Genomic DNA, 14,261 nt, shown 5'->3' with positions numbered 1-14,261 from the left:
GAGCACACATTTATAAGAATCTTAAGATCTATTAAGATGGGTGTGTAAAAACATGAGGATATCGTTGTATTAATAACTACGATAATATTTTCAAACTCCAATGAACCGTCATTTTGAGCTAGAATGTGGGGGAAGAAGTTGCATTTCAACTCCTCCAAAGTTTCTATGAAACGTGTATAACTGATTAACAAATGCGAGGAAAATACACATTCGACGAAATAAATAAATAATGAATAACCGTTGGCAGGCAACAATTTGTGAAATTATCCTAGTAAATTTATTGGGTAATAAATAATTTCAATATAACGATTGACACTAACATGTATTAGGGCCAGTCCACGAACTGAGAGGAGCATCATGCCATACACATTGTTCCCTACATATGAAAATTGGTGCTTACAAGTCTTAGTAGGGGATTTGGATTATAACACGATCTAAATCCAACGTTAAGCCTATAAACGTTCTATTGTTTTTTAGTGCCAAACCCCTTTGTTAAGTACAACAACAAATATTTCGTTTGTGTTTGTGAGCTCTTGTGTGATTGGTCAATGCATGGACAGCTCTTCCACTTCCGTGTTTTACTCCCAATCAATTTGGGCCCTGTTTAACCATAGACAGTATAGTAGTATAGTAACACCAATGTCACACGCCGTATGCTCAACGTAGGCAGGGCTGGAATATTATGATGAGCAAGTAAACAATGACGTCATATTTACTTCCATGCGATGTCACTACTTTCGTATCGAACTACAAGTATCTTTCCGCAATGCGCATCTTCCGAGCACACAATAGTTATCAGATGTTCTCGTGAACGTGGTTCACTAGTAAAAAAATATGACTTTTAATATATATGTTCCTGATTAATTGAATAAAATTAAAAGTTAGTTTCAGACGGCAGTAATGTTTCCGTACATGTTATATTCAGTCTGTACCCCGTTTTCGACAAAATATTTGAATATTTTTGTTTTCATGGTGCATGAATCTTATTATGTCTTTGTTTACCGACTATGCTCGTTTTTTATTTTTCTCTGCCACGCATTTTTTTTTCAAACAGACTTTGAAACCGTATGTTCTCTCGTCTGTCACCATCTTGACAATAGTTCACACTCTTTCAACCGGAATTCATGTCTAAGGTTGTACCCCGTTTTCGACAAAATACTCGAATATTTTAGTTTTCATGATGCATGAATCTTCTTATTATGTTATTTGCCACCGACTGTGCTCGTTTTTTGCTGTTCTCTGTCTTGCACTTATTTTGAAATTAACTTTCAATCCGTCCGTTTTCATGTCTGTCGTCATCTTGACTACTTATTCACACTCTTTCAAACGGAATGCATGTGTAAGTTTGTACCCCGTATTCGACAAAATACACGAATATTGTTTTCATGATGCATGAATCGTCAAATTTTGTTATTTTCACCGACTACACTTGTTTTTTGTTGTTGTCTGTCTCGCATTTTTTTAATAGACTTTCATTCCGTTTTCCGTTTTCACATCTGTCGCCATCTTGACTACACGTCCAGTCTTTCAGCCTGAATGCACGTCTACCTACGTTATACCCTGTTTTTATTAATAATTTCAACAAAACAACTCGAATACTTGTGAATAAATGAGGCACGATTGTCTTTATTATTTTATTTTCACTATTTTCGGTTTTACGTGACGATCAAGAAAACGCAAATCTTCGGTATTTTCGATGTTGATGCCCGGGCTCTGAATCACACACACAGAGTTGTTAACATGAATTGCTATGTCTACTGCGTTTGGATCTTCTTCACTATCATTTCCACCGTCAACAAAATCCGAAAAAAAAACATCGAGCAAATCATCTACACACGGGAACTCGTGATCAGCAACGGCCATTTAGAATACCCATAGAATACCGTAGGCGACTCTCGTCAACGAAATTACGCAGTCCGCTTCATTGATTGTTTAGTTTGATAATTGATAAACATATATTCGGTGTGAGACTGTTGCTTTCAAGTTGTGTTAATACAAAGATGATTTAAACTTGTCCCTTCCGTTACCAACGTATTCAATATACGAAAATAGCATGTGTGTGCGTTTGCGTGAGTGAAAGATGCAGGCGAAATTTCTCCGAGTCGTCAGTTCCATTTATTTCGAACGCGCGTGGTCGGCGCCTTTGATTGCGTTTATTTTGTTCTTTCATTCTCGAAATCTATCAGTGGCACCGTTTATTTTGTCATGTCTCACAACTGAATGTCCAAGCTGACTTTGTTTTGGCTGTATATAGTTTTGTGGACAAGGGAGGTCATCTTGGTTGCCTAATTAACTAATTAAAATACCTGTCAGGCATCTCTACCTTAACGAGAAATCGAAATAAATATTTAGTTTATGTTAACGGTTAGTTTAAATCAGCTTAACTTTTTTCCAGCCTACCCTGCTACAATAGAATGGCTGGAGTTGCTTGTCCTTCCTACTATATTGTCTATGGTTTAACTCCGGCGTTACGTCCAAACGCCACCTTTTAACATCACTTCACCTATTAACAAGACGTGATGATTTCATTTCAATAGTAAAAATCCGTTCTCAAAAATCCAAATAATCACAACCTCACCGAAATTCATTTTCTATTCTTACCCACAAGCCACACCCAGACCATTCATCAAAACGAGTGGTCTGGGGTATACTAGTACTCTGACCCATGCCGAGGACTTTCTGTTTGTAATGCTATATGATAAATCAAATTAACTAGCACGTGAAGCCAAAGACAATTGTCTTTGGTGAAACCAAATGAAAATCATTCTAAAATAACGTACTTATACCCAATTGATTCTGGAAAAAAATGACATTTGCAATAATAATCGACGAGCAGGTCCGGGTAGTAACGTTCGGTTGACGAAATAGACGATACAACAGTACTGATTGGACCTACATGAATGCTACTCTATTTCACATAACCAAATGTTGTTGTTTTTTGCTGTTGTACATTATCTTCGGTAATAACTCCGAAAGTGAAGTCTTATATCTTTAGCAGAACGGTGTCAATATTTAAAACTGCATTTTGTCTGTCTCAAGCGTGCCTCAGAATGATATAGATCTTGGCCGATCGTATTTTTACAAAGGACCTGAATGTACAGCACTAATTTCACCCAACCTCCTGCTCGCTTCTGCTTTTCGATTATCATTTTTCATCGCTTTTGCAACCGCCTGTTGAATAATTTTCGCTTATTTTTTCGAGCGCGCGAACCCAGAAATATCGCCCGTCTGCATGCTCGCATTTTAAATACATGGCCGTGGCATCAATTTGTTCCTGGTGTATCTGCTCTCTGCCCTAAGGAGTTAGCATTGCCTGTATCACGTAATTGTCTCGATAATCATGTCGTTGAAACGATATAGCAGCCCTGGATTCAAACGGAACACAGTCCCGCTGTACGTTCGCGAACGAAACAAAGTATGATGGTTTGGAAGTGTCGTTTGAAATTAAATAATGGTTAATACTCATTGAATCCTCAAACTTTAGCACTAAAACAACCATTTCGACAACTCATGTGCCAGTGTTCAGTGTTTGAACAAGCGGTCAGTGTTTTTAATAAGCGAGTGAGAAAAAAAAGGTATAAAAACATGGTCGTGTTTCCGGTCGGAAATTAAGTGATATGTTATAAAATGTTATAAAAGCGAAATATTGAACGAAATGAGTATTGATGCCCATTTATAGCTTGACATGCGTCACCAAATGGGGACATGGTTAGAGTTGGTAGTACCATGGAAGGTACTAATCCATGGTAGTACCAGTACTAGTATACGCGGGGAGGGAGTCCAGAGAGGGAACAGCCAGCATCCCTTTTACGGGAAAACGTGAAATCTCGACGGATTTGTTTCGTTCTCACATGTAATATTAGGTTTTGCGGGCTTCTGAGTTCAAAAATGATGACCAAATCAGCTAAAAAGCAAGCGTTTAGAAACATACCTATGCAGAGTTGGTTTGCCAGTACTTAATCCATTTTTAACACCTAGGCTACTCTATTGACATTGGTTGTTTATTTCATGGATTTGGCACTTGAGGTGGCTGATAAGCCGTGTCGAAAACGTGCACAAAACGACCATTCTGTGCACGTTTTCGACACGGATTAAAAACCAGTTGTAAGCACAAATTTTCATATGATCTGCTTTTTTCAGTAATAAGGTCATCATATCAAGTGCAATCTGAACGTCTTACACTTTATTTCTGTATAGTAATATTATTCAAGATATTCATTCATCAGTTCATTGTTAACATTGAGGCTTTGTTTTTATGAATTTCACATCTCTGTTTTGTAGGACTAAGTCGCGATTATTCTTGCCTCTCATGATATGAGATACGATACATATGATACATATGAATGTATCATTCAATCTGCATTTCTCCAAAAGATATTTGATTTTTTATGTAAAGATACATTTAAAATTCAACATTATTTGTGTATGCTTGGTCCGACACATCTATGAACATCAAATGCCTAACAAAATAAAATGGCAATCCATCATTTGCGAATGCAATGCGATAAATGTGGGTGGCCCGGTTGATGGAACAGACTCCACTCAATGAACTGCTGGAACAACGGGAGTAAATGTAAGCTATATCATCATAAGCTATATAAAGGCGAATATAGTAGTAAATATGTCTTACCAATGTGTGTCCAAGACATTGCCTAACGGCCAATTTTGTAGATTAAAAAAATCTTAAAGTGGTTTTACATTATGCTAGGTTTCCGCTTTCAAAATCAATCTGGAGAATATTATAAACAGTTATCCATGTACAAAAAACCCGCGTCTCCAATTTTCCTATTTCGGAATTGTAAATTTTCTCATCATGATGTTTTCTGCCTGTGTGTGTTTGTTTACATTGTATTATGTCTGTGTGAGGCTTTGACCAAAGACAACAGAGAAGATATCTTGTCTATTGTACTTTCTCTGGTGTAATCTATTTCGGTTTATGTTATGTAGGTTATAGTGATGTAATATCAATGATAGTTATTATAAACCTGAAATTATTCACAAAAAAAGACAAAAGTTTCGATCAGTTCATCTGTAAATATCTGATCAGTAGTGGCATTAGCATTACTAAACATCTAGTCATTAACTACTAAAATAATGGCATTAGCATTATTACAATTACCATTTTCTAAATAATTTTTTTTTATCGATCTTGGAATTTTTAAATTTCATTATCAATTGACTTATTCATCTACTATAACACTGCAGTAATATATGCGCTGCGTAAAGTAACCTCAATGTGAAGAAACTCTTAATTAGTAACAACTAATGTAGTAGACGTATTTATTGAAATTTTCCAAAACAAAATTTTCAGAACACAATACGTTAAATCTGCTTCGATGGAATAGGTAAAAGTATAACACTATGCTTAAGACCTAATTTTGTTAGTATGTATACACTGCCAGTGATGTTTACTAATTGTATATTCCCTGTAGGGAATACGATATCGCTGTGCCAAATCTTAATTTTCATACACATAACTCCGCACTAGAATACCTCAATATCATTGAGATGTAAAGATTGATTCATCAATATTTTTGTATGTCCAATGCATTATACATATACCACTGGTGAATGTTAATTTGAAAACAAGATTTTAGACTATTGGTTCTGAAAGGTATGTCATTTTCATAGACATGTCAGCCTTAAGATTTATTATCTATTTAATATATGTGTTTTCTGTATATCTGATTGTTTATTAGTATTTTATGGTTACATTAATTGTGATTTTTTAAATAATCAATGGTATAACGCTCACAGTGCCTCCAGGATTCGTCTAGGATAGATGTTGTCGAAAAAATACATTAACAATATTGTTGAAGAGTAAAGTCGCATTCCCCGGGGTACACTATACACAAATTGAACCATCGGTGACATTTACTGTAATGAGTTCTCGTTTTTGAGATAATGTTCTTATACAGTTCTAATGGGTATGACAGCAAGTGAGCCGCCAATGCAAATTGCTCCGTCTTCCGTAATCTGACTTGTTGACTATTATTATTCAATTATTTCTGTGAAACGCACGGTTTTACAGCACTATTGTCTTTCTGAAAATCGAGGGAGTTTTGTATGCGCATGAAACGGATTTCACACTGTACTTATTAAAGCTAATATTCTTAAACTTGCTAAAATATTCGATGTGCATGTATTCGCGACGGTTTAAATGTTTTTTTGGCAAGAACAAACATACAACATTTGTTTTACAAAATAAATGAATACACAAAACACAAAATGTTTTGTACATTCATTCGTTTTGTAAAGATCACCTAATTTAAAACATTTCAGTTCAATGAATATGACTGAAAAATTGTATTTATGAAAAAAATGGATTTAACCATTCTTTCTATATTTATTTGCAGTCATAATCAAGTTCATGGAGTTATAACGAGTACTCATGATAATGGTATAATCTCACATCTATATTGGCCTCATACTTGAGAAAGATTTTCGGTCAAAACCCTTCGACTTAGGTGGAAGATTTGAAACCCTTGAACTAGAGTGAACAATTTTGATTGAAATCCTTGAACTTGAGTGGATTCTTTAGATTAACATCCTCTGTAGGGTTTTTAAACTTGGATTTAATACCCAAAACGTGACGTTCGCCAAAACTACTGAGAATCATTCCCATGGGGCAAATGGTCAATTTATTTGGGGTTGTAAATGTATAAGTAGTTACTTATAAACATATCAATCGACTTTTGTAAATATATGTATTCAAATGTCCTCAGTCGAGATTAAATCCGTGTATTTTTGCTCATTTGTTAAAGTAAAATAAAACCACCCTTCTCAGTCTTTTCTTGAAATTAGAGAAGAATGTTTACTCATAATACAGGGTGCAAGATTTCGGATAGACAAATTATCATATATAAGTAATAAGACAGAAACATTACATCACAGAATCACTACAACAATAATAAAATCTATATGTGAAATATGTTATATATCTCATCAATACTTTGAGTGGCCTTTTCCGTCACAATTTTATTTGAGTAACAATTTGTTCTGATAATTTAGAACCAAAAGGACATAATTTTCAATTGGCTTTTCCCAAAATGTTGCAAGAATGTATATAGAAGGAATATGGGTTTTATGTTGTGAACAATGGCAACGTATGACTTAAAGTGAATACAGAGTTAGTGATAAACATATTTTTTTTCTGTAAGATTTTTCACAAATGTATTTAATTGATATATTTGCTAATGTGCATCAATTAGGAAATTACTCCTTAGCCTATTGTACTATTTTCTGCTACCACCACTTGTGGAGTGAATATTAAAGTCTAAGTATTTCCAGGAGATTTAGGAGGTTGATTGCCTGCAACCTTGTTTAGATATTACCAATTTTGAAGACAGACAGATTCCTAATCCGGGACTAGTGAAGGGATTGAATGTAAATCAAGTCTGTGACCAGTCATGTTTACTTACAAAGTTAAAATAACAGTATTGGCATACAGATTCCTTGTAATATGTTTACATTTACCATTTAAACTTAGGCATAATTGTATTCTTATAAATCATACACCCAAGCTTTACAGTGTTTAGGTTTAGTTAAAACTTTTTAAAAAGTTTTTGTAGATACCAATGTTACTAATATGAGACATATTCATGAAGACTACTCTGTTATGCTAGCTTGAAGCTGTACGCGCGTACTGCGCATGTACACAGTTAGGTACACATTTTTGTCTAGTTAGTCAGTTATCTAGTCTATCAAATGATTTAATTAATGGCATTTTCATAACACCCAAAGTATTTGAAAGTTGTATATGATTATGTGTCTATCATTATGTATATACATCGACAATTACATTTCCGCCGCACGGTAATGCGGCAATTGCTGTAGTGTCTGACAAAAATACAAACAATATATACATGAGTACAAGACACACAAAATATGCATTGATAAAATCAAGTAATGTGTGGACACTGGATTGTATTACATAAAACATGCTAGACTCTGTAAAAGATAAAATTAAAGTTGTACTGTCGGCAAAATTGTGTTGGAAGCCTTTGACATGTCGAGTAGTATGTGTACTGTAAGAAATGTAGCAGCTAAGGCATTCAAAAGATATTTTGCCACTTGGCGAACATCGGCGAGCACTTGTGTGGATTCGATTGTGATTGAGTTTTTAACATCTCAGGGTTCCACCATGTCATCAAATCACACGCAATTATTCAGACTTTTTTTTCATGGAAAGGTGAAAATTAACAGCAGTTGATTTGAGATGTTACATTATTTATTAGTTATTAAATTTCACGCGCCACAATTACTTAATGAGTGGTGATCGTACTTTAGTGGGTATGTACTCGGATACCGACTGTACTGTGATGTGCAGTGTAATATTATCAGCAGAACAAATGTTTGGTAATACTATTACACCACGGGAATAAAGTAATATTACAAAAATGTTCTCCATATTCAATCGATCATTTCCAAACATCATAAACGATTTTCATTAGTTTACCTGTAATTCACACACTCATAATATGCAATATTTTGATTGACATTTCTGGTGTTATTTCTCAACTAAATCCATTAAATTTACCCCATGTTTTGAAGACGAAGGTTTTTGATTGAAATTCCTGAAGGTGTAGAATACTGATTACTTTTTTTTCAAATAATTTTACTAGAACACAATTGCTAGGCAAAATTTATTAAATTTATCTTACTTATAAAATGTAAAAAAAATCTTTGATTGGTTGTATTTATTTATACTGTTTATATAATTGCACCTATATATTAGATGATGAAAAAAGTATTAGTGATAACAATCCTAAATCCACAAAACCCGGAATAGATGTAGAAATGTTTTATTGATTTTGTCTTACTGAGTAGAAGACCAATTTGCTAATATTCTGATTTATAAGTTATATGAAATAGTGTAATGCAAACATTTTAACACATTAATATATTTATTATGAATACTCAAATAAAAAAATCGATCTCTTCACAGGCGTCTGTAGGAGTGAGTATCTTTACCCTGACTGCCATTGGCATTAATCGTTACCACGCAGTGACTCAACCGATTAAGATGAGAATGGCTACAGGTCGAACAAAGTTCATATTGATTTTTATTTGGGTGTTATCACTTGTCATATCGATCGGACCACTGGTAAACGCCAGGGTAATGCCACAAGAGTCATCTACAGGAGAACACTATTACCAATGTGACGAACAATGGAAAAATGACGGAACAGCTATCGTTTATGATGTATTCATGTTGTGTGTTGTTTACGTGATTCCACTCGGCGTATTGATCTGGGCGTACAGTGTAACAGGGGTTATACTATGGAGAAGAACGCTTCCAGGCAACGCACAGGGAGATAGAGACGTCTCACAACTAATTGCAAAGAAAAAGGTACGAAAAGGTGCAATGATTTGAAATAATCAATGTCATGTCCAATTGTTGGCACGTCATATAATGCTATATAATCCTATAATACTACAATGCTTGCTATTTGCAATGTACAGTACGATGCATGTTCACAAAAGTCGCATAGCAACTTATTTCCAGTAGGGACATCAAAAGTCAGGTACTTTACAACAGCCATTAAATATATTATTGTTAGTTATAAGTTACACAAATAGGTACAACTAATTAAAAATATATACTTATGGATTGTATGTTATACTCACATTTAAAGTTGCAATTTACTTATTTTTACTTTGTTTCAATTTTGTACAGCTTTTTAAAATGAGTTTTGTCAATTATTTGTTTTTCTAAATGTGCAGGTAGTTTGTTTCAGATATGCCATTATAGAAAACAAATCCTGTATTCTCCTTCTTTAGGTTTCGGTACACATCGTAGCACTACCCTTTTTGATGTATGTTTGGGCGTTATTGAATTTTCTTTTAAAATATTCAAACATAATTTAATCGTAATTGTGTTAGCTTTGACTTTTAGCATATTCAATTTGTCACGCTCTAATTGTCTATTTCCGAGGTCCCTCAAAGTTCTACTTTGCCGTGTAAGGGCACTGCAAATACGTCATTCGTGCGATTCGATATGTTTGAAGTTTGTGTACAGTGGGATCAAAATCGATATGGCGGCTACATTCATGTGTGCAAATTAACATAATTGAATCTTTAAAAAAACGTATATCAGCAGACTATCTCACCAGCTAACCGTAAAATTATAATAAAACTACTTACATACCTGTGAAATGCAATTGAAGAGTTGCCAAAATTACATAGAATGTAGCAAAGTAAGATTGTTTTTGCAATGAACTTGACCCAACATACTACATCGCTAGCGGAAAAAACAACAATAATAATGAAACTAATATCAAATATTGTAATTTTCCGTCCAGGGAAGATTTAATAAATTCATGGTATGATGTATATTCCGTTTTGTAATGACTGTACGTTTTCCAAGTAGCATAATGCACGAATTAATTGATTAAAAAAATAATTTAAAAAATTATAAAAGTAAACATAATTATGTTCAATGACGCTGTGTATTTGGCATTTAGGTGCTCCATTCGTAAGACTATTGTATCGTATTATTTGTGTGATTGAGAGATAGCATTTGGTGATTATTCCTTGTCATTCACAGAGCATTAAACAATTTCGCAAAATTAACACACATAATCAATTTTACCCAGTAATTGCCAAAACACATTTCTCACGCCTATAACCTTTACCAATGACTATTAGTAACTTCATATGGCACACCAGCGGATAAAATAAACAACTATGTTAAAACACGCCAAATGACTGTGTTATGCATGTGTTGTTTAACTAATTAACTAACAATGCATCAAACATGTACATAATAATAAAACTGAAAAAAACAACAACAAAAAAAAAAAAAACGTTGAAACTAATAATGGTTGTTGCATTTACAAGAAATGTGGGATTTGTTTTGTACTAATCATTATTGAAGCGTGAAACCATTATTAATAGTATTCAAACATGCATGTCGTTCAAACTTTTATGTTCACAAAGTTTAAAATTTTCAAAACAGAACACAGTTTCCGCGTCAAACGTCGCTAAAAGAGTGCATTTATCCGCGTACAGTTAACATTTCATATTTAGTGTGAATTTAGTTCACAGTAATATTCTTATTTATTGATAAGATAGTTGCGAATTATTGATATATAGTTGCGTATTTATCAATCTGATCTTATGCAGTACATATACCTTTCCATTTTCAGATTATAAAGATGCTGTCCGTTATAGTCCTAGCATTCGCACTATGTTGGTTACCTCTGAATATATTTAATATGGTAATAACCATTAACCAGCGATACTTGAGAGAATCGGTTTACCATGATGTGATAATCACCATCTATCTGACATGTTTCTGGATGGCGATGGCGAACAGTTTCTTGAATCCTATTATATATACATTTTTGAATGAGACATTCCGGGTAAGTGACCAGCTGTCTATAATATGATATAATACTGTAATATTGCAAAATATGCTCGAATGCAGTTCCGTTATCTCACGGTATCGTCGGTTGGTGCAAATTAACTACATAATCAATTTGAATAAATTCTAATCCATTGTATATATTTCATTTCATTTTTTTTCTATATATATTATTTAGAAATTTGTTTTGTAGTTTATCGCGATTGCCGAAACTTGTAGACCTATTAGCAAATTGCAAATAATAATCAATTATAATAAAATAAAATATATTTTATCCAAAAAATGGGGTTTTATTTTAACCAGCTCAGATCCATATATATGTCCCTGCCGGTTGACACACTATATTTATGGATATCTGTACGAAATGACAGCGAATGTACATGTTACTATGATCGTGCTTGCTACAGATGGATAACACGTGTATGCGCATTTTCCAAACAACTAAACACATTCTAATTCGTAGGTACCACCTTTGAAAACGTCTAGATAGATGGGTTATTACGCACAAAATTAATTCTTTTGCTTTTGCTGTCAGATGTATACTATATGTACCAATACCGTAGGCTAAATGGCATGTTGGGATGAAATTTATCCATCATTACCGTTTCGGTAAAAGATGACGCGAACAAATAAGCAAGTTTTCGTATTTTGCAATTCCCGGCAAATCAATTTATCAATTTATGGTATGGAATCCACGCAATTGTATGTACTGGAAATGATTTCCCAGGATGATTCTAGTTATGGACAAAATTTCATTAATGTCCAATCATAAATAATTAAACTTGACATCAATTTATTTTTATGTTTATATATATTTATTCTGACAGAATACAGCTTAGATATGAAGAGAACATATTAGAAAATTACCCACACTGCGCGTCGGTCGATACTGCCGCTGTACTGTCTTCGTGCATACCTTTAGGTATCTTCGTAATAACCTTATTATTATACATCTTTTCCTCCCAAAATTACACCATGGGAATGCAGAAATCTAAAAAGTTTAGAACAGAATCAGCGAACTTCTTTGTGTGGCAGCCATGTTTGTTTTTATTATTACAGGACCCTTACGCGCGTAATCATTCCATATTTGGAATTCGCATTCCCTAACATGGTAGGATACAATTACCCCGTAAAATACCGCAAAATTACGGCACGCTGCAACTTATGGCGTTACGGTGACAGATGTATTATAATCCCATATATTACGAACTACCGATTACAAACATTAGTCCCAAAAGAGTACGCACATTTCTGTATTTCAATAATTACATTTCATTTATGGCATACTCCAGTATGATTAATATACTTGATTACATTTCTGTAAGTTAACACAATACCCATGTGTTTTTATTACATATGTGTGTTCATGGGATGGACTAGTTTTGGTTTGTTTTACGTCACGCGCTATGAAATATATATTCAGTAACAGATTGCACAGAACTTGTATACAAATAATTTTGAAAGAGATGCACAAACAACTCAACCAATATTAATTTGAACACCATACAACTTTAGGGAGATTGTACATACAATTATAAAACATCCAGTTAACGTTGTATAATGTATATGACTTCCATTATTGAAACGAAATACCATGTTTAATGTTTCAACTATTAGTTTAATTGAATGTTGTAAATTATAGTAATAGTTTGTAATTGGTATTATGTCATAGTGTGATGTCATATATGAATTTGATTGCGTACGAAGTGTCTGATTCCAATAGATTTATTGTCATTATCTATTGTATTAATGTATCATCATCCTGACTATATTTTTGTAATTTGATTAGTCTAAGGTTTAATTTCTGCACATCAATTTATACATTTTACAGCAGGTTTTCTGTTCTTGTTACGGTGCATACTTGTACTATTAAATAATTATACACGATGCATCGTACGTTGCGATTTAATTATCATTGCATTATTTGGCGTCATGTCGAACGTCATCACAAACTGCTTAATGTAGAGCCGCACACTTGATATATGTTGATAGCGTGAGACCATTCACTGCAACTCATATTAATTTCCTGGCCTATGCTAAATCCTTCAATATATCTTGAAACACTAACATGTGTTGAGTATGTCTATTTCAGGAAGATTTGATGCGGTTAGTAAATTGTGTTAGAAATGGGAACAATAAACGGAAACGAAAGGATGGAAGGAGGCGAACTATCTCAATGTCTTCGGGTGCATCCCACAGATCGATGAACAGCAGGGTAACGTCGACATTGCTAATCCCATCCTGGTCTCAACGGAAAGGAGAATTTGTGGAGCATGTTGTATGAATTACATACACGATTTACAGGAATATACATGCTGGCAATTGTAATAGAATACAACTGAATACGCGTATAAAATAGAATGAGTATACCACGCTGTAATGTAGTGCTATCTAAATTTAGTTCCCTGCCATTTTTATTTCGATGAAGATTTGCTCTTTAGATATTTACCAGTGCTATAAATTATATATATAATTATATTGCATTAAAATAATGGAATACGTTACAAGTGTATTTAAGTATATATATTATTATGTATATATAATTATTATTTATATTTAACGGGCGATTTTATATTTAATGTAAGCGTCTAAATATATATCATGGATGTAAAAACGTGGAGACGGAAATCAAACATTATCATTCAAAATACATTTTGATTTTTGTGGAAGTGACATTCATGTTCTTTGTATTGTATCAAATAAGTTATTCAAATCCTTGACTGAAGAAGTATTTGTGTTATTTATAGATTTTAATAATCTTATGTCATCATTTGATTACGCAATTTTTCAATGGTAATGATTTGTCGACTAAGCTTGGTATGTGACGTACACAAGAATGTTGTTTTTAGCTTGTTCTGACGTTAGGTTTCTTCCTTTTAAATGTATATGAATG

General features: G+C 33.6%; 1 protein-coding gene across 1 annotated transcript in view; it reads left to right on the top strand.

The window, feature by feature from the left end:
- LOC102801259 (substance-K receptor-like) overlaps positions 1-13,652 on the top strand; it is a 50,851-nt gene extending 37,199 nt beyond the window's left edge. The window contains exons 2-4 of the mRNA XM_085493707.1: positions 8,948-9,352; positions 11,151-11,366; positions 13,461-13,652. Of these exons, the coding sequence (XP_085349833.1) occupies positions 8,948-9,352; positions 11,151-11,366; positions 13,461-13,652 (813 nt within the window). The remainder of the gene's footprint in view (positions 1-8,947; positions 9,353-11,150; positions 11,367-13,460) is intronic.
- The last annotated feature ends 609 nt before the right edge of the window (positions 13,653-14,261 follow it).

The sequence above is a fragment of the Saccoglossus kowalevskii genome, chromosome 19, assembly GCF_978046115.1.
Source record: "Saccoglossus kowalevskii chromosome 19, keSacKowa6.1, whole genome shotgun sequence".
Classification (NCBI taxonomy): domain Eukaryota; kingdom Metazoa; phylum Hemichordata; class Enteropneusta; family Harrimaniidae; genus Saccoglossus; species Saccoglossus kowalevskii.
This window is presented reverse-complemented; position numbering and strand designations above follow the sequence as displayed.